Source organism: Stegodyphus dumicola, chromosome 2 (genome assembly GCF_044657685.1).
Source record: "Stegodyphus dumicola isolate Sdum_Otavi_A_Nest chromosome 2, ASM4465768v1".
In the NCBI taxonomy this organism is placed as follows: domain Eukaryota; kingdom Metazoa; phylum Arthropoda; class Arachnida; order Araneae; family Eresidae; genus Stegodyphus; species Stegodyphus dumicola.
The window spans coordinates 117887872-117910257 of record NC_140769.1 but is presented as its reverse complement, the minus strand read 5'-3'; the positions used below and the strand labels follow the sequence as shown (position 1 = coordinate 117910257).

General features: G+C 31.0%; 1 protein-coding gene across 1 annotated transcript; it reads left to right on the top strand.

Moving 5' to 3' along the window:
* The first annotated feature begins 1690 nt into the window (after positions 1–1690).
* LOC146998564 (uncharacterized) lies at positions 1691–18916 on the top strand. The gene is made up of 2 exons (XM_085811089.1): positions 1691–16550; positions 18465–18916. The coding sequence occupies exons 1-2, from the start codon at positions 16450–16452 to the stop codon at positions 18862–18864; spliced, it is 501 nt and encodes a 166-aa protein (XP_085667215.1). The 5' UTR covers positions 1691–16449; the 3' UTR covers positions 18865–18916.
* Positions 18917–22386: the final 3470 nt, after the last annotated feature.

Sequence of the window (22386 nt, the reverse complement as noted above, 5' to 3'; positions counted from 1 at the left end):
TATCTGGTTCATTTGCAGTTTTGCAGCTGAAGATGGTGGTTCGGTAAAACCAGCGAAACTAGTCCTGTGAAAATTTTGTAAATATAACGCTGATTTTTGTTGTTTGACTTCTGAATTAGTATGTCATGTGATATTAATGGACGAATTACGGTTCTTTAATCGGAAAAGGGGGGAAATCGGGAAAAAATCTGGAAATTTTGTATTTAGCTTTATTCTGTGTTGTGTGAAACAGTGTTCATTAATTTTTGGATCCCATGGCCCTAACTAAAGTGAATTCGAAATGGGTATTTAGTGGGATTGAAAGGGGTAGTAATAAGTGTTTTTTTAAGGTTGTGCGAGATAGAAGTAAAGATGTTTTATTAAGTTATTTATTTTACCTGGTACCTTGCTGTGAACAATAAGTATGATTTTAAAGATCCTGAAACAGGCACACATACGCTTTTTATTTAGCAGAGGAAATAAGAAAGTTTATCGGACACGTAATCAAGATTCTGAAGAAGATTAGGTAAGTTAGTATTTTTAATTATTTGAGGATATTATTTTTATGCATTGTTCTAAATGTAAGAAGTAAATAAAATACTATGGTATTATTGGAAAATTGTTATTAGCAATGATTTTTATATTTTAAGTAGACTTTTTGAATTTAATTATATTTTAATTAAATGATAGTTATTTTTGTGAATTGTATGTTTTTAGTAATTTTGTATATGTTAGAGTGAAAGTAAACGTGATGGAAATAATTTAAATATTTGACACTAAGTATTTGTGACCATTTGTAATGTTTGCGGTATGAATTAGTTGGTGACGTTTGTAATATAATAGATAATGTAGAGGTAAAAGTTTTTGGATATTTTATTTATTTTATACGGGGAAATGTTCATATTTGGAAAGGGTATATACTTTTTCGCGATCAGGTAATTTCATATATGTTCTTTTTACCGGGTTTAAAGATTCAGAAAATTGTTATGCATTTTCGGGAAATTTTTCTAATTTATGAGAAAAAAGCAGTGTACATGGATATAGTGAAGCGTGTGTGCAATGCCATTTTTGTGCAATTCTGGGATGTTTTTTTAAGTAAAAATAAGTCGACGTGTACATGGTTTAGTGATATTTTAATTAAATAATAGTTATTTTGTGTTTGTAGGAATTTGGTATACGTTTAAGTTGAAGTAAACGTGCATGGAAATAATTTAAATATTTGACACTAAGTATTTGTAATGTTTGCGGTATGAATTCGTTGGTGACGTTTATAATATAATAGATAATTTAGAGGTAAAAGTTTTTGGATATTTTATTTATTTTATAGGTGGAAATGTTCATATTTGGAAAGGGTATATACGTTTTCGCAATCAGGTAATTTCATATATGTTCTTTTTACCGGGTTTAAAGATTCAGAAAATTGTCATGCATTTTCGTGAAATTTTTCTAATTTATGAGAAAAAAGCAGTGTACATATAGTGCATATAGTGTACATATAGTGTGCACAATGCCATTTTGTGCAATTCTGGGATGTTTTTTTAATTAAAAATAAGTCAACGTGTACATGGTTTAGTGATATTTTAATTAAATGATAGTTATTTTGTAAATTTTATGTTTGTAGGAATTTGGTATACGTTTTAGTTGAAGTAAACATGGATGGAAATAATTTAAATATTTGACACTAAGTATTTGAAATGTTTGCGGTATGAATTCGTTTTCGACGTTATAATATAATAGATAATTTAGAGGTAAAAGTTTTGGGATATTTTATTTATTTTATACGTGGAATATTTGGAAAGGGTATATACTTTTTCGGGATCAGGTAATTTCATATATGTTCTTTTTACCGGGTTTAAAGATTTAAAAAATTGTATTTTCGTGAAATTTTTCTAATTTATGAGAAAAAAAGCAGTGTACATGGATATAGTGAAGAGTGTGCGCAATGCCATTTTTGTGCAATTCTGGGATGTTTTTTTAAGTAAAAATAAGTCGACGTGTACATGGTTTATGTGTATGTGTTATTCTTAAAAACGCGCAAGGAGTTTGCTATTCTGCACTTTTTCCCAATTTTGCAGTTAATATTTGTCATGATTAAGCAGTTTTGTTCCATAAAATTTCTAGCATAAGTGTAATTCGGCTAGTAGATTGTTGGAAAAAGTGTTCAGTAAATAAAAAGAAAAGAAACATGTCTTTACTTCGTGAAGACAAAATGGCGGCAGGGAAAAAAAAATAGAGGGTTGCTGTAGCAGAGTTGGTCGCCAAATTTTCACCAAAAAATCGCCAAGTTACCATAATCTAAAGATCAACCTGTTTTTTTAAGTGAAAATAGGTTGACGTGTACATGGATACCGTGTATGTGCAGTTCTTAAAAACGCGGCAAGCAGTTTGCGATTCTGCACTTTCTCCCAATTTTGCACCTAATCTTAGTCTTGATTAAGCACTTTTGTTCCATAAAAGGGAAGCACTTCCGCAAAGGATCCGTTAAATGTAAACATCGCCAAAAATGGCGATAAAAGTTCAAAGCTGGTAACCTGGTGAATGGTTTGTCGGATGTAGCAACCTGTTTTGCTCTTAGAGAATATTTCTCGTCTGTTCGGGGCTCCGTTTTGCCGCTGGCTAGCAGTGGTGCGTCACTACTGGTTGAGGTGGTGAAAATCGGCGGGTGGTTTGAATATAACACGGCTTTTTAGAATAGTATGCCTGTGTTCTTACGTAATTTTTAAGTCTTTAAACACGCAGAACCACAGAGCTCCTAAAATATTATGATTAACGTGGGCCGCAATAATGTATGTTTTAAATAATTAAGTTTTTATTTTTATTACTGTTATTTTTACTTAAAATAATAAGAATTAAATCAGTTTTCATGCTTAAAAATTTGATATATTTTTAATGCATTTTTAAAAATTACTTTTCAGAGGATGCTAGGCGTTTATATACAATAGATGATTAGAATGAAAAAAAAAAAATTATTGGTTCTCTGAGATGACAAAATACTTTTATGTATTCCCAGGGTCATCAAAGTTGGTAAACCACTGCTTTGAGTAATTAATCAAAGTTTGAATGGATCTTGAAAGATAACAAGATGCATAATGTTTATTCTAGTTTTATTTACAATGCAACTTTAAAGGATTTGAATATTATTGAAGATACTTGGCATTGTCAAATTTATAATGAAAAAGACAGTTGTTTCAAAATAAAATATTTTAAGCTATCAGCAAGTAAATTCAAAAAACAACTTTGAAAAATTGCTTGTGTAAAGTGAATGTTTTAAATGCATTATTTAGTAATGAATCCATTAATCTATTAAATGTACAGTAGCACTAATTATTAAACATAATTTTGAGAATATCGACAAGCAAAGCACTTAATGAAAAAAACCCTTTTTACTAAAAATATTAGTATTCTGTATGAATGACAGAGAATATATATAATGAATACCATGGCCAAATACCTATATAAAGAAAAAGAAACAAACAAACAAAACAAAAAAAAAAAAAAAAAAGTAGTATTCTCTACCTTGAAACTTGCAAAAGTAATCCTGCTATGCAACACATAGTTAATTTCTGATTACATGATATTGCAAGCATTTTCTTCAGATTTTTCCTAAAATTGATATTGAATACTGGTAGTTTGATTTGGTTTCATATCATGGTTAAAGGGCTGGTTGCATGGTTGATTTTTCTAGTTTTACTCATATGTAATGCAAATACAAGCCAGTTTCCCTTAGAAAGTTGTTTAAAACGGCATCTTTCTTCAAGTCCATAGCCGGTATTCTTTGCCATATTCGAATAAACTGAACTTTCCTTTAGATTCTACATTGACATGATATATCTGTTGTAAGCAGGACATTGATCTTTCCGCCTCTATCCGTGTAGCAGGAGTGTATTTAAAACATGTCAGAATCATGGAATTCACAACAAAATCGACCATGTTTTAATCTTGAAAACTTTATAAATTTTCTTACGTCATGGGTTTCACTAACAAGATATTCATACTTTTGTTCAAGTTCACAAGCAGTTGAGCAATACAATTGCTGAATACTGGTAGTTTGATCCACGTTTGAGTCTTCAGTATTCAGTATCTTGGGCCATCACACTGTCATGCCTCCTAAAGTTATTACTGCTTGGCATAATAACAGTGTCACTTGACCATGCTACCCACTTTGTCAAAACTAATATATCAGCTGCAGTCTCTCCAAAGACTCGCACTATAACAGAGATTTAAAAATATCTTTCTTAGAATAAAAATAGGTTTGTCAACGTCTGGCAACAATTCATGAATTTTTCACACAAAGCATTTACGACTCATTTCAGATACAACATTTTGAGAAGTGTTTCATCTGCCTTTTTCATACATATGGCTGCATCATTCAGAAGAAAATGATATTGTCATGTTTAATTTTATCAGGGTTTTTCCCACATCTGTTAGAAGGAGAAATAATTTCAATGATATCTTGGAACTGGAATTATCCTAGGGTACGTATTAATTTGTCAACAGCATTGGTTATTTCATAAATTGTAATGAGAATATTGCTTTTTCCATTCTCACTTTGGATAATCTAAATTGCTCTAATGTATATAGCATTGAATTAGGTCCATTTTAAGTAAATTTGCGGAACATCATTTCTTATAAGTTTCCAAACATCTTTTCAGAGGACTTTCTTACAAGATTCAGATAATGAAGATATTGTAATATTTTGTTATTTAACAAATAAATATATATTTATTATTGAAGTGGCAATGCCATAGTTGTATGATGTAACCATTGATCAGCAACATAAGAAATTGTTTAAAATGAGAATTCTGAAGTTTTACCAGCTAGTAGTTGTATGAAAATTTTGCCACTAAAGAATTTTATTCAAATTATCTATCTCCCTAAACTAAAACTAAAATTTATGTTTTATTAAGAAGATCATCTGTTATTTTGTCAATTACTGCAAAATACTTTACAATATATTTAGTAATCATCAGTCTGAATCACAAAAAGAGTGCGACTTTACAGAAGACATTTCTTGTGATCAGACTGACTATTTTGTAGGAAAAGATAAAACAACAAAATGGAAGAAAGAACACTTTCGAATTCAAAGATTCCCATAATATCATAACAAAATTGCCTGGCAATACACATATATCTAAAGATGTGGCTTCACCCATTGATGCATGGAAGCTAATATTGATGATACAATGATTGAAATGATTGTGAGATGCTCTAATATTTATGTAAAAAATAGTATTTCGGGAAATTTTAAAAGAGACACAAACCCTATGAAGAAAGAAGAGTTTCTTGCTTTTTTAGGACTCATACATAGGTGGATTGCACGAATCCTCCCTTGTAAATGTTAGAGAATTATGGGCGACTGATGGAACAAGATTGGATATTTTTTATAAAACAAATGTATATTTTCTTTTCATTCTTCGTGCCTTATGATTCGATAATGTTGGAACATGGGATGACAGAAGAGTGATAAATTAGCTCCAATAAGAGATTTGTTTTTTGTCGAGAATTGTCAGAAATTATATCATGTAGGGGAATACATGACTTGGGATGAAAAGCTAGAACCTTTTCGAGGATGATGCTCTTTCGGCAGTATATGTCTAAGAAACCTGCAAGATATGGTATAAAGATATTTACTGTGGTTGATTTTAGAACCTTCTATACTTTGAACATGGGAAAAATATGCAAGGATAAGATTATCCCACCTGAATTTGTGTCGAATAAGAATAGAGAACAGCATTCAACTCTGTTGGGGTTTCAAAAGGATATAATGCTACTTTCTTATATGGCTGAAAAGAACAAATGTGTTAACCTTTTGTCAACTATGCACAATGATGACCATATTGATGAAATCATGGGAGATTTGAGGAAGTAATTACGTTTTATAACATGACAAAAGGAGCAGTTGATATAGTCGACGAAATGGGTGGCACTTATTCTGTGGCCAGAATATCAAACTGATGGGCATATTATTTTCGCTATTAAATATTGCCGGCATGAAATCAAGGATGTTGCTTTTATCTACTAAAACTCCACCTGAGAAGTTCAGGAATAGAAGGCACTTCTGATTTGGCCTTTGCACTTTTAGATCCTCATTTGAAATCATAACAGAAACAGTAGGAATACAACGGAAGATTCTAAGATTCACAAAGAAAGAAAAGAAAATTATGTTAACAGGAGATGTTACATGTGTACAAGAAAAAAAGACAGGAAATCAAAAACTGTGTGTGAAGTGTAAAAAAAAATATGTCACGAACACTATGAAATAGAAGCTTCATGTATAAACTACAAAATATCTAATTCTTTTTGAGCCTAATTGATTTGAAAATTAATTATATAACTAATTATCCATGTAATAATTCTGCATAATTTGCATTATGCTTGCATTCAAAAATTAAAAAAAAACACAAATTTCTCTTAGAAATCAATGATTCCTAGTCATCTGAAGAAAATGTAAGTACTTTTATTTGTTATTAATTTTAAAATTAACATTATTTTTAAGTTGTTTTATATAATAAATGTTGCAATTAATACAGAATGCATTATTTTACCGAATTGTAATAATATGTTTCATTTGTACGTCATTTAATTACGACGCGTGTTCTCGTGTTAAATAAAACATCGTGCTTCCTCCCGGGTTAACTATACACTGCTAAATGTCATTATCAACCTATTTATTTTACTTCTACATGCTAAATATCTTATAACTTGACTTGTACACCGCTAAAATCATGTCTTCCGTATGATAAATATCTTGCAACTTAACTATACCAAAGAATGTGTAACAATACATATTCTTTGACTATACACCGTTAAAATCATGGCCGATTAGCCGTTCGTGAGCTTGGCGGATAAATACGCATCGGCGGCAACAGATCCGCTGCGGAAGCGCCAACGGATCCTTTGCGGAAGAAAACCCCATAAAAGTTCTAGCATGAGCGTAATTCGGCTAGCAGATTGTTGGAAAAAATTGTTGAGTAAAAAAAAAAAAAAAAAAAAAACATGCCTTTACTTTGTGAAAATAAAATGGTGTTCAAACAAAAACTAGCAGGGTTGGTTGCAAATTTTCACCAAAAAATCGCCAAGTTACCATAATCCAAAGATTAACCAAAAAATTCAATTTAATTAAAAAAAATTATTGATAAGAAATGTGTAAGTGATAGGAAATTTTAATATTATCACATTTCTATTTTAAAATAAAAGTAAAAATATATTTACGGCTGCTCCTTGGTGATTTTTCGCTTTACGTGGATACCGAGTTTGTGCGGCTTTTTGTCAAAGAATTGCACAAATTTGGTATTTATGTACACATCGATTTAGTTTCACTTAAAAAAACATCAGAGAATTGCACACTCCCTTGGCTTTGTCCATGTACACATCGATTTATTTTCCCTTAAAAAGTCAAAGGCGGAGTCAACAAAAAATATAAAATCTCAATAAACTACATTTTAAATCATATAATGAAATAACATAAAAAAGGATATTCATCTTAGCACTAAACAAAAGAAATATCCACTTACCTTATTTAGAAATTTCCATGTCTTCAGTCAAATAAAATTCCTTAACAGCATCGAAAAACTTCTTAAAATTATCTGAACTAGAATCTGTATACTGGCGTTGTCGCGTATTTCCAAACCCTACCCCACTTTTCGAATTTTTGACGTCACGGAAATATCGACTAGTTTCACCTGGCAAGATGCCTACCCCACTTTTGACTACTACGGCGCGCTTTCGAAAGAATTGTGCTGCTGAATAGTGTGTTTAGGTGCTAATTGTGAGATTTTCGCAATTTAAATTATTATGAGTGGGAATTTACGCAAAATCTTTAGTGAATAGTTATTGTTTATCGCCGTAGTGTATTTGAGGAAAGAGGAGAATAATTCACTGCTGATGTATACGTTAACAGTATGAAAAATTTGGAAGGTGATACTCGGCAATAAATGTGCTGCATTTCATGGCAAAATTCAGCGACGCCAGTAAAACAAACGAAAGTTTTCGAAAAACTTATCCACATCTGAAGCCACTATACAAAAATTGTATGTGTGCCAATACAGCAATTTAAATTAAAAAAAAAAAAAAAAAATGCAGAAAACAGATCAAGGAATAAGAATTGCAGTGACTCTATGTGCTTAAAAACTGCGAAGCATACTGCAGACTTTCGTGCCAAAATCAAGGTTGACAAATAGATTAATACATTTTATTATTTCTTTTAGTGTATATATTTCAAAATTATTAAAATAACTTGAACAGTTGTTTAATTGCTTAATACAGCAATAAAGTTCATTTATAAAGATATACAAGGAACTTCATAATTCATTGCTTTGGTGAACAATTGAAATTTACTAAATTACCTAACTTTATAACATTAAATATCTTCGTAACTGTGGTATTATGCTCTGTTTTATAAAAGTTTAACTACTTTATTCATTTGTTATACATTAAAATATTTTCTCATTTATTTACTAAATGTGTAATCAATCATCAGGATTATTAAATGTATTAAGAATTTCCATACATGCTTGTGCAGTGTGAATGCATGTTTGTGTAATGAACTTTGATTTTCATGAACGAAAAAGAAATACAATCTCCGAATAAGTACTTTTTTGTTTTCCAGTTCCTGTGTTTAGCTGTAAAAGTAAATTCACTTCAAGTATGTGTCTGTGTAATTTTGACGATGTAAATGCTGAAATGTATGTATAGTAAAAACTCAACAAAAAAATATCCAGAAAGCTCTTGAAATTTTGGATAGCTGAGCATATAAAAAGTGAAATATTGTAATAAGTGAATGGAAGAATAAACTACTAGTCTAAAATCATAAAAACAGTTCATCTTATTTGTATCAACTTGATTATCAAAAGCCAGTATTTAATATTATGCACGATTTTGAAAAAAATGTATGCTGCTGATCTTTGGAATATGATAACGGGTGATTTTTACAATGGTTGTTATGTGGATTAAGACTGCAAGTTGAGACTTTAAATATGAACAATAGTAATCTGAAAATTTGAAGTAGTAATTTTATATCCAACAATCTCTGCCAAATAACTTCCATGTTTTAAGTAATTAAAAAATATATTTTTAACCACTTTTATTAATTTTATAAAGTACATTTTATAATTTAAATTTTATTTACTGTCATCTGTTTTTAATGTTTGCCATTATAAATTTCATACTATGTACTTTTTTAAGATTTCATAGTTGCTAATTAAACTTCCTTTACAATTTATTTAGTTATTCTATACATACATTTATATTTTATGTAAGAAAGGGATTTATGTGCAACAGATATACAGTGAAAATCATTTAGCATAAAACTGAGGGGACTGAAATATTTTTTCGTGTTAAAGAATATTGAAAAGAAAGGGGAAAAAAAAAAAAAAAAAAAAGCATATTTTCAACAAAATTAAGCTTATTAGAGTACATTTTATTTACATAGATATGTATATATGCGTGTATTTAATAAAAACCAATGAAACTAAAACATCCACAAGAACTTAATGGAATTTAATACAAAATTTTCAAGTTTTTGAAAAACAAAACATTTATTGAGTTTTGGGAAAATAATGTGATATTTTTCTTTGCATTGTCTTTTTTAGCATCAAATTGTTCAATGTCAAACATTTTGTTATTCATTTCACCATTGGAATGTGCGTCTGAATAACTGTCCATACTTTTTATGATGTTCCTCATTTCGGATGAGGTGGGAACAGGAACTGCATTATTCATTTTATTTTCGTCATCAAAATCTGCATCAATGATAATTTTTTAGCTTTGAACAAACTCCAAAATAACTTTGTCTGCCATAATTGAGGCTGTACACACATTATCATAAATTACTGCAACGAATTCTTCCGATAGTACAGTAGACAGTTCATTAATAAACTTTCTCAAACATTTCATTAAGTGTCAGCTCAGTTTCAATATCCTACTTTTCCATTTCTTTCGGCACCGAAGAATCTGATACTTTTGAGAATTGTGTGTAATGAAAATAATTTTCATTCATCCTTAGGGTCGCTGAATTCTATGCAGTGCAACATATGAGCCAAACTCACTAATTTTTACTCACACTGCCATGTATTCATCACTGAATTCCAAAGCTAACTGATGAGAGATGAGATGTTTGTGTGGCGTTTGTAGACGTGGAAGGCGAAAGTACCGTAGATAAACAAAACTGGCTCGTGTCACAGGCTATTCCGAGGGTATTTCAAAACCAAATTAGCCTCTTTTCTACGAAACATGTGAAACCACCTCTCTTTCATTTCACACGCCGCTTAAATCTCGCCAGTGATGCCAGTGTTTTCTGTATTTTGTTCATTTCCAGAAAGAATATCTTTTCATGTTAAGCGATTTTTGTTTCGTGTTAAGAGAAAGAAATTGCATGAAAATACATAATAGTTTGTTGGGACCGTTGCATTATTTCGTGTTAACCGATATTTCGCCTTAAGCGTATTCCACTGTATACAGATGTGTTTGGACTATGTATATACATTGGACTATGCATATACAAATAATTTTTTAAAAGGAAAATTTATAATCCTTCCAACAATTTTTTTGCATTATGCTGCTAAAAATTGATCAGTAAATATATAAAGAAAGAAATTTAGAACCAATTTTTCAGGAATAAAAATTAAAATTCAAATTAACTTGATAAAATCCTGTTTAGACTAGTAAAATCTTTTTAAATTGGAAGATATTTTTAATGATTTTACTCCCCCCCCCCATTTTCCTTTCCTACTGCTGTTTGATAAGAGGTTCTAGTGAAGTTTTGTGTTAAAATTATTTTGAACTTTCAAAGATTTTCCACTGCAGGATTTTAAATTTTTTTCTACATTTTTAAGGGCATGTTTTCTTTCTTTCTTTCTTTTTCGATTCTTTTTAGACTAGAAAAATATTTTTAAATCGGAAGATATTTTCAATGATTTTCCTTCGCTTTGAGGAGGACTAGAATTTTTTGGTGAACTATTAAGATAAAAAATATATTGAGATGGTTCATCAGCTGATTCTGGATACAGAAAAGCAAGGATTTTGTTTTAGAAGGGGAAATGTAATTAAATTCGACATACCTCCTCTTGACGATATTATGTTAAAGTTGGTTGGATTCCTCACCTTTCTTGTTCTTTTATACTACTTTTTGGTTTTTCTTGTGATGGTTTATTTTAACATGTTGACTGCCGTGGAGGTCACCAGTAACCTGCACTCGGCTACAGCACCGTGGGTGCCACTGGCAACGCGACCAATAGTAAAATACATAATTAAAATAAATATTGATACTGATAAATTTTTAAATAGTACCATTGTTACTATAATGGTTTGAAGAATACTAAATCGTAAAAATTTAAATTATAAATCACAAAAATGGTTTACAGATGTTTGGAGGTCCCTGGTGACCCCCAGCATGAAGCACAATTGTATAACATTATTTTCTGTAGATAATATTTCGACATAATATATATCGCATAATAAAAATTTCAAGTTGGCGTCATGCGAATCACGTAAAATGCACGCGGCAGTCAACGTGTTAATTTTTACATTTTAAAGTATTCTTGTTCTAAATTTATAGGATTTTATGAAGATCATTTGAACTTTAATTTTTTAGTCTTTGTGAAAAGTTGTTTCTAAATTTCTTTATATACTATATATAAGAACTACTCTCCTAGAAAAAACTAATTTATATATTTATTTATCCCAAATTTTCATTTTGAAACATTTTAGTACATGCTTTTCCTCAATATTTTAAAGTTGATTTTTTGTTGATCTGAAATATGTAATATGGAAAAATTCTATCAAAAAACATAACTCAGAAACAAAACAGGAGATAAATAGAGATAATAATAATGTGGGATATTTGATTCTCTTCCCCTAATAGTCATTTGAAACATTTTAGCATGCTTTTCCATTCAGCTGAAACAGTAAAAATATAGAAAAATTCCCACAGAAACATTATTCGGCTGAGAAACAAAACAGGCAAAAAAATGGGTTGGCGTCAGGAAACTGATTGGTCTAAAATGGGCCTTCTTTTCAGTCGTGACCCTTTTTTATCATAGATTTTTTCCACGACCCCAAAATATTTCTGAAAATTTTGTGAGACCCCATAAGCATTGCAAAAATCTGACACGCGCGAGTGAAACTGTCAATTTTCCCACTTGTATTGTGAGATAGTATTGCAGTTTTAGGTCATTATCTTTAATTTCTCATTTTAAGACATAGAACAATGTGAAAATTTTAATCAAGTAACAGACAAAATGACAGCGTCACGTGCAAAGCAAATAAAATGAACATTTATATTATAAACAGAATGCGTTGAAAGATTTTTGTTTTTCTCTTTGTCTGTATTGTCTTATCTTTATCTATTTTCAGATACATTGTGTAAAAGTATTGGGTAATTGTAAAATTATTATATTAAATTTAAGAAATACCAAAACTACTAAAATTTTTTGCGACCCCCCTGCTGTAGATGGGGGTTGCGATCTACAGTTTAAGAAAGTCTGGTCTAAAATAACGTTACAATATTTGATTTTGTTGGAACATTGGATAACTGAGGCTAGAGCCAGTGCAGTTATGGCAGGTGTGCAAATTTTGGAATTTACAGAAATATCAAGTAGCAAAATTTTTGGAATTTAGGAGTGGAAAAGTTTTTAGAATTTAGGACCCACAGAGATTGAATAGCATAACAAAATGTACCTGCTGAAGCTAGGACTCCAGTGCATGGTTATATTCTTATAAGGAGTGTATGCCTGAATGCAAAGATGCATTTTGAGTGATCATCGCTAGGTCACCAGCCTACACAGCATTGTGTGATACATCCTTCATGTAAATAAGAAATAAAATTGACTGCACTTTAGTTAAATAACCAATTTTATTCCTTGTAAGTATTATGCAAGAGTATTGTAATTGTTGAATAAGAATACAACACTTGCTTTCTGTTCATCTGAAATGGGATATATATTCTAGCAATTATTCCAGCAGAAGTTTGCAAGAACGGATCATTCTGTATTTAGTTAGATAATCAAAATACACAAACTATGAACATAACGTATTTAACCGTAATTCACTTTTCATATTAGACAGCCAATGTTTATAAATTTTCACATAAGTCGTACTTTCCTGTAAATTTGAAAATACTCTATTGTATGCTGTTCTGTTGAAGACAAGCCTGAAATAATTTTTTTTTTTTTTTTTTTTTTTCAAAATGCAATTGATAACTTGTTTTTTTACAAAATTTTAACCTGGGAGTCATGAACAAATTTGTGGGGTGTCACCAAATTCAAAGAAATTTATTTGACAATAAAAGATATACGGAATTTGAAGAGAATTTTGGATATTTTTTAACATTTGCCAGGAATTTTAAATTAAACATTTCCATATTTTAATTCTGATTTTATTGCTTTCACTTGATTTATGTGTTATGTTTGATGATTTCCAAACAACTCGAATCAAATTTCAAAGCAACTGCATATGCGCAGCTAAGATTTAGTTTTTTCGGCTATCTTAGTAGTGTCTTGCATGCAATTTGTAATTGTAATACGCATCATTTATAAACTATGTTTCTTATTTCTAATCAAATTTGTTGTCAAGTAAGCACATAACGTTTCCTAAGCATTGGAAAATTCAGTAGTGTCTCAAAGGATAATAAACACAATTTTGTTTTCATTGCAATTTTGTTCATGATGGTTAAATGGCCCAAAATCTCTTGTAAGAGAAATGGGATGGATGCACCAACATCAAATTAACTTCGAGAAAAACTATTAATGAAAATGCAAACAAAAATTTAACCATTGGCTCTCTTTCTACTTCTAAAAAAAAATTGAGTAAACATCAAGAGTTTATTTTTTACTGTTTTACATGTTGCATTATCAATGGAAAAAGAATATCATTGTGTGTTAAATGCAGTGAAAACTTGGCAAATGGAAAGCATGAAACCTGCGAAATTAAAAATACATTTAGAAACGGTACTTTTCCCATTTTGCCGCCGCAAAAAATAAAGTCGCCAACAACGGTACTACTGATGCCAAACGGAATATCTTCACTGCCAACGTTTTCCGCCTCATTTTCGAAACAAGTCGCAGCCATTTCTTATCAGATTGTTTCTTTCAATACTGGCATACAACTACATAGAATTTTTACAAGATAATTAAAATTTATGCCCCAAGAACATTCACGGTAATTAAGACAATTAGACTGCAATCACACCACTCACCCGAAGGCAAAATGAAGGGTTAAATTCATCAATTCTAATGAGAATGCAGTAGTGAAGTAAAGCACTGCGGTTTTACATAATTTCTGAAGTATAGTTTTTAAACGATCAAAAAATTTTCAGCGGAGATAATTATTTGCCAAATATGAATATGTTTCCAAAGAGGAAATAAATAATAAGTGATAGAGGCGTGTTTTTGAAATCCAAGATGGCGGCCAAAATTGTTTTCCCTGTCCGAGGGAAATCGGAAAGGGAAAACAACTTTGACCTACCAAACATGGAAAAAACAAGAAAAAACGAACTTACCGAATTTATGGTGCCATCCTGAAGGCTACTGAAGTTATTTGTACGAATTGAAATATTTCTTGCATTTAAACTTGTATTCCAAATTAAGATTTAACTTGAAATTAATGTAGTTAATTACTGAGAGAATTAGATTTTTGTAGCGTAGTTTACGTGAGATGAGATCACGTGGTGTTACATGATTCGAACCGGGAAATCAGGATGTTGAACCATGGAAACATAGTAAATTCTTAATGTCTTTTTACAAATTTATTATCTTTATTTATTGGCTTTTTACAAAATTTTAAAAGATATTAAAATGTTTGTGCCTTCAAAATAAAAAATTCTTAGAACTAACAGTTATTAAAATTTTTTATGTGTATATTGTATGTTGTTGTCAACAAAGTCTGCTTGGCGAGATTTGCGCCAATGAAACTGAAAAGTACCTCAGAAACTAAACATAAAGATTAAATAAATAAATCTGAAGAATTTTTTTAAGGAATGAGCTGAGAGCATGAAAAATTAAAATGTGTTTTTGAAAAAATATACAACAGTTCCTGAGAAGGATTTACAATCTTCGCATAACCTTTCACATTGGATTTTGCCTTATCATTTTAAAATATATTAAAGATTAAATCAAAGCAAATTACTTTGTTAGAGATGTGAATGTTCTGACTGAATTTTCTTTTTATCACTTATTATTTAATTGCAGTATTTAAGTTTCGTATTTAATTGCAAAAAAATTTAACACCTCATACAATTGGAGAATCGCTCATTCTTCCTTCAGCAATTAAAATGACATCATTTATGCATGCAGAAAAATATAGTAACGATTTAAAAACAATAGCATTAAAAAAGATACCATTTCTCACCAAATTTTTGTCATATCAGACACTATAGAATACAAAATCCAGTCTTTACTATAAAACTTGAAACTACCGACATTACTAAAATGTTTCAATTTATCGTTTAGGTGAGATATGTTTTTGAAAACGATACAGTAGAATATATTTTATGTTGTAATATTTGGGAAGGAAAATCAACTGGAGAGAAAATATTTGAAATTATTAACAGACATTTTGAAACAATGTTACCTAGACACACTGTGTCGCAGTTTGTATTAATGTAAGCTTTTAAAACTAAGCCAATTCTTTGGCAAGGAGAATTAAACCCAAAAAAAAACAGAAACATGCTTTTTACAATTTACTAAAGAAAATAATACAGATTTCTTGTTTAAAACAACATATGATAAAATTGACAGAAAGTTTTTTGAAAAATTTCCAAATAAGGAATTAGGTTGGATCTGTGACCCATTTTGCCTTTGGTATTTTCAATTCCAATGTATCTCTAAATGAAAAAGAACAATTAATGAGATACATTCCGGTGACGTCGGAGGTCACGTGATGTAAGGACTGCTAATGTAAACAAACAAGCTTGTGCTGTTGTATCTGTGTTGAAAAATCGGAAACTTTGTTTATTTTTAATTAGTTATGAAATTTGCATTTTAGTTTTAAGTATTATTTCAAACGTTAATTAACTGTTCATTCATTTGGTTAGTATAATTTTTGCCACTCTTATATGTTATTGTTATCTTCATGATACTCTCTTGTTCGCTGCTTTACCATGTTCTGATTGTTAATATTTATTTATGAATTCTTTCCTTGATATGATAATTCATTTATCATTTTCCCATTATAGTTTTAATCTTTTGTTTGATTTCTAAATTCCTGTTTACATTTCCAGTTTTTGAGGGTTGACAATGCCTACTACATGTTGTGCATACGGTTGTTCAAATAACAATATGAGACAGATGTAAAGAAAATAAGATTTCCTTCCATCTGTTTCCTAAGGATAAAAATCTGCGTAAAGAGTGGATAGTAAGAATAAAAAGGGAAAACTTCAATCCAACCCCCCCTACCAGAATTTGCTCTGAACATTTTGAAGAAGAATGTTTCACATACCAGCCATTCACGAACAGGAGGTCATTAAAGGCAGATGCTATGCCAACGAAATTTATTTTTATTTCGACTAAAGGAATTACTCGTAAGCGAACTAGTTATGTATTTGGTGAACCATCACAGGAAAGTTCAAGAGAAAAGAGGTATTTATCTACTAGTTTTATCAGAAATACATAGAGCATTTGTATATAAAAACTAAAGATTGTATTTTTTTTTTTTTTTTTAATTTTCTACACTTTTGGTTTTAGAAAAAGATAAAATCATAATTGGTGTGCTATGAAATTTAATTACTTTCTTCCTGTTTCAATGTTTTTTGCAGCTGATAGTTTTCGAAATGAAAATTGCCTTGATCGCAACTTAATTGCTGTCTATGGCATGATACATATTATTTTGTATTCGACAGGGTTTTTATTGCTTATATGTTAAGGACTTGTTGTTTTATTCTTTTATCATGTTTCTTACTTCAATTCTTACAACTTTGGTAGACACTTCACTGATGAAGCAGTTAGTGAGGTTTCCACCTAATTTTAATACTTATTTCTATAATATGACACTTTCTATGCTTGTTTCTTTGGTGTTTCTTACTTCATTTTTTACCACTGCTGATAATACTTATTAATAAATTCATTGAATTTGATTTCTGGGTTGTTATTATTTACTTCACCAGATTCTGATTACTAGCATCACATTGTAAGGTATTATATTAGACGCTAGCCTTAAGTTTATCCTTCCAAATAGCTTACTACATAGAAATTTTAAGCTTCTAAATGCTTCAGTATTGCTGATTTAAAAATAATTTTTATTGTTAGTTCGTCCTCTATTTTGTATGCCTTATGTTTATTTGCATGTAAAAGTTTCACAAAAAAATTGAAAATTTAGTAAAATGTCCCCCAAATTTAATTACTAATCAACCAAGATGTAACATGTAATGAGGTAGGAGAAATATGTGGAAAGATTTCAATGAGATGTTTCAGTTGATTAGTGATTCAGTCTTGGGAACCGCTTTAATAAAGAATTCTATATATTACAAAAGTATTTAAATAGTTCAACAAAAGAATGCCAAATAAATGAGAGAACTTTTCCTTTATATATCTGCCATGCAAATTTTGGTATGTGTGTGTGCGAAATGGTATATGTGTACACACATACCTCATTTTTCTGTTATTCACACATACACATCAAAATGCATGGCAAGTGCATAATGGAAAAGTACCTAAATCAGTTACATTGATACCTTTCTAGCTAAGAGAATGCATTTTTTTTATTAAGTTGTTGTACTGTAATCAGAATAGATATTTTAGATATGTCTTTTCATAATAAAATGTTATTTATACTTGTAGTCAGATATTTTAAATTTATCAGTTATTTTGGTACTTTAGCTAGATGCAAGTGATAAATTAGATGTTTGCAACGTGTAGCATGGTGTAGTGTCACCAAAATGGGGGAAGGGGATTGTTATTCATAACATATATACTTTATACCCAGTTGAGTACCTGTATTTTATACATATATTTATTCCCAAATTATTAAAAGCACTGTTTGCTTTTATTATTTCTTTTTTTCATTATTATCTTTATTTTTCAAATTATTAAAAGGACACTTATGCATTTATTTTGGTCTTGGAGCTTGTCGTCTACAATATATTTTTTTATAATATTGAATATAACCCATCCTTAGTTACATATATACCGTCTTGAAATTTTCATGTATAATATCTAGAAATTGTAAATATATTAAAAAAATAGCAATAATATGACTATGGATGTTGTTTGCCTGTCTATCACAACATTAAAAAAAGAAAATGAAAAAAAAAAAAAAAAAAAAGCATATTGCTTGACTAATTGCTGATTAGGAAAATTCCTATTCACCAATTCCATAACCACAGAATAGTTATGGTGGAAATCAACCATAACTATTCTGTGGTGTAGGAGCTGCAATTCATGCTTTAAATTTTGGACATTACTATTGAAGAAAAGTATTTATTTTAATATTAGAACTTTTGTTTTATTTATACTGTCAAACTATTTATTACAGTACATATTTTCTTTTCTTTTCAGAGCAAATATTCCTGTTTGCATAAGGAAGACAGTATCATCACAAACTGACGAGTCTTTTTTGTTAATTTTAAACGAATTTTGTCAAATGAGAGACCAATTGGATGCTGCACAAAATGATGTTTTATTGAATGTGTTTTCTTCAGCTAATGAGAGGATAAAAGTAAACATGAAATGCGTAACAGGTTTCTCTCATGAGACGTTTATGACAATATTCAACTTTTTTAATTTATCGGAAGATTTGTTAAAGAAAGACAGAATGCCACCTATTGATCAATTTTTCATGTTTCTAGTGAAAATTCGAACTGGAACCACAAATGAATTCCTAGGAATAATTTTTAAGATAGCTTCTTCTACAGTTTCAAAGATTTTCAATTGTGTAATGAGAATTGTTTCTAACTAAGCTTAAATGTGTGAATATATACCAAAAAAGGCCCAAGTTAAAGAGTTCCATGCCTCTGCAATTCTTACATCAATATCCAAATTGCCGAGTAATCATTGATTGCACAGAGCTCGAAATACAGAGGCCATGCAATCCTACAGAACAGCAACTAACTTTCAGCTACTACAAAAATGCCAATACGCTGAAAGCACTAGTTGGCATCTCTCCTTCTGGAGCAGTCACCTTTATTTCAGATTTGTGGTGTGGTGCAATATCAGATAAAGCTCTCTTTTTAAAAAGTCAGTTACTTGATTTGCTCGAGGAAGGAGATTTAGTATTAGCTGATAAAGGATTTACAATTAATTCAGAATTATCTAAGAAAGGGTGTCATTTAAAAATACCGCACTTTTTGAAAGGAAACATTCAGTTCACTCTTGAACAAAGAAGTGAAAATAAAGCTATTTCCAATAAAAGAGTGCATATTGAACGGGCAATAGGAAGAATAAAAATATTCCGCTATTTTGAGGGAGCTATTCCATATAATAGCCTACATAATTTAAATGAGGTGTTTTTTATTGTTGCATTTTTAACGAATTTTAATAAACCTCTGATAAATGTTTTACCATTAAATTCTGAAAAAAAAAATAGTTAGATGGTTAATGTATTCCCAAATATGTGTACATATATTTTACTTCATACCATTTGTTAATGGAAATTTTTTTTTTTTTTATAAATCTGTGTACTTTTTAAAATCTTATATAAAATGATTAATTTTAAAAAGTAGTTTCATATTCTTTTGTTATACAGTCAAAAGTCGTTAATCTGGACTCGTCGGGACTTCGGCGATTCCGGATTATCGATTTTTCCGGATTATAGATCATCAGTTTAAATCTCGTTAGATGGCATGCAGAAATTCTAAAATTAAAAATATGAAACCGTAATTTATGAAATAAAGAACAATTATGATCTAAAGGGTATTAAAATTTGCAAAAAGAAAAAGCTTAATATTTATTTGTTTACTTTATTAAACATTTCTTTCAATGTAAGTTGTTTAAGTTTTGCTTCGTTTCATGTGATAATACTTTCTCTTTAATTCTATTAAACAGACATAATTTCTTGTTCAGTTACAAAGTTCCGCTGTTCAAGTCCTATAATTGCTGTGTCCAGAACACCGACTAATTTGTCAATCGAAATTTTTTCATTTTCAATAATCTCTGTCACTTTTCTTCGCTATCGGAAGCGAATTATAATGACGAGGAACTTGTTTTAAATCATATCAAAGACGGAGCAGACTGCACCAGGCGGTATCTAGCGCCGCCCCTAGATAAAGCCTTAATAGAGTAAACAAATAAATATTAATCTTTTTTTTTTTTTTTGTAAATTTTGATACCCTTTTGTTTAACTACGAGGGCTATCCAGAAAGTAGATTACGTTTTGGAATAAAAAAATAAACAAAGTATAGGAAACAAATTTTATTATATACAGATGAAAGCCACACTCAAATACTACTTTTCTACATAGTCACCATACAAATTAAGGCATTTATCGTAGCGATGTACGAGCTTGGAAATTCCTTCGTCGAAAAATTCGGCCGCCTGCGCCTTCAACCACTTCGTTACCTCTTCTTGCAGCTGTGCGTCGTCATCAAAACGCTGCATAGCCAGCCACTTCTTCATTGCTGGGAATAGGTGGAAGTCGCTCGGTGCCAGGTCGGGACTGTACGGCGGATGAGGAAACAACTCCCACTTAAAAGATTCAAGAACTTTACGAGTGACATTTGCCGTGTGGGGCCGGGCGTTGTCGTGAATCAACAAGATCTTAGAGCTCAACATTCCTCTGCGCTTGTTTTGAATTGCTCTTCTGAGTTTTTGGAGAGTTTGGCAATACCTTTGAGAGTTTATTGTAGTGCCTCTTTCCAGGAAGTCCACCAAAATTACACCTTTTCTGTCCCAAAAAACAGTCGCCATCATCTTCCTTGCCGACATTGTTTGCATGCATTTCTTGGGTTTTTAGGGAGAACTTGTGTGCCCCCACTGCATTGATTGCAATTTCGTTTCACAATTCACATGTTTCGTCACCAGTAACGATGCGATCGAGTAAAGAGTCACCATCCTTATGGTAAGCGTCCAAAAAGTTCAATGCTGCAGCCATTCGCTGATTTTTGTGGTCCTCTGTCAAGAGTTTTGGAATCCATCTTGCACAAAACTTGTGGTAACCAAGCTTTTCGCTGATGATTTCGTGCAACAAACTTCGCGAAATTTGTGGAAAACTCAAAGAAAGTTCCGTTATTGTGAAATTTCGATTTTCACGGACTTTAGCATCGACTTTTTCGAGAAGTTCGGCGGTCACTATGCTGGGTCTCCCACTTCGATCTTCGTCGTGAACATTGTTTCGGCCATTTTGAAATCTTATGACCCACTGACGCACTCCACCTTCAGTGATAATGTTGTCCCCATACACTTCACGAAGCTGCCGATAGATTTCTATCGGTTTACAGTTTTTTGCAGTCAGAAACCTTATTACTGAGCGCACCTCGCAGCTCGCGGGATTTTCAATTAACGCAGACATTTCAAACCGTCACAGTATCTGAACGGAGCACAGCACGAACCTCTCACTAGCACGGCTAGATGCAGACTGAGCTGCGCAACGCTCTGACCCCAAGATGGCCGCGCTAGCCCCGCCCCTAGCGGACACAGACGGAAACGTAATCTACTTCCTGGATGGCCCTCGTATAATTGTTCTTTATTTCATAAATTACGAATTCATATTTTTAATTGTATAATTTCTGCATGCCATCTCGCCAGATTTAAATTGATGATCTGATATCCGGAAAAATCCCAAATCCAGAATCGCCAAGGTCCCGACGAGTCCAGATTTCGGACTTTGTACTGTATTGGCCATTGTGTTACAGCTTGTAATTTGATTTATTTTAAACTCTTTCATATAGAAAACAATATCAGTCTGTGCACCTTATAGATCCATTTTAACTGAATTATTTTATTAGTAAGATTTGTTAAGTATCACATCAGATTTTAAGAAATGGTCGAATTCCTTTTTCCAATGATTTAAATCAAAGAGCTAAAGTTGTAAGAAATTTAGCTAGTTTTCAGTCACATCAAACATGCTAAGGAAATATTGATTTCATACTGATCCCAATACATAATTATACCTTAAATGAGTTAAGTCCACCAAAGGCTTGATGAAAGAATGATCAATTATCGATGATTATTTAAAGCAATTACAGCCTTAACGTAAAATGGTATGCAGGTCCCCGAGAACAAATTCTCTATTATCCACTATACTGTGGGGGTATCACTGTTACCAACAGCTCATTGTTGCCTGCTTTTATACATAAAGGCAAGTTACATATTTATATAATTCTTTTTACAGCTAGAACATGTCAATAATAGTATATTGCTCACAATGTATATATGAGATTTCAGATATACTGCCAAGATAAAATTTAACATCTTAAACAGAATTTAATGTAATGATTAAAATAAAAATTTTTAAGTTGTTGTTTCAAATTATTCCAAAATACAG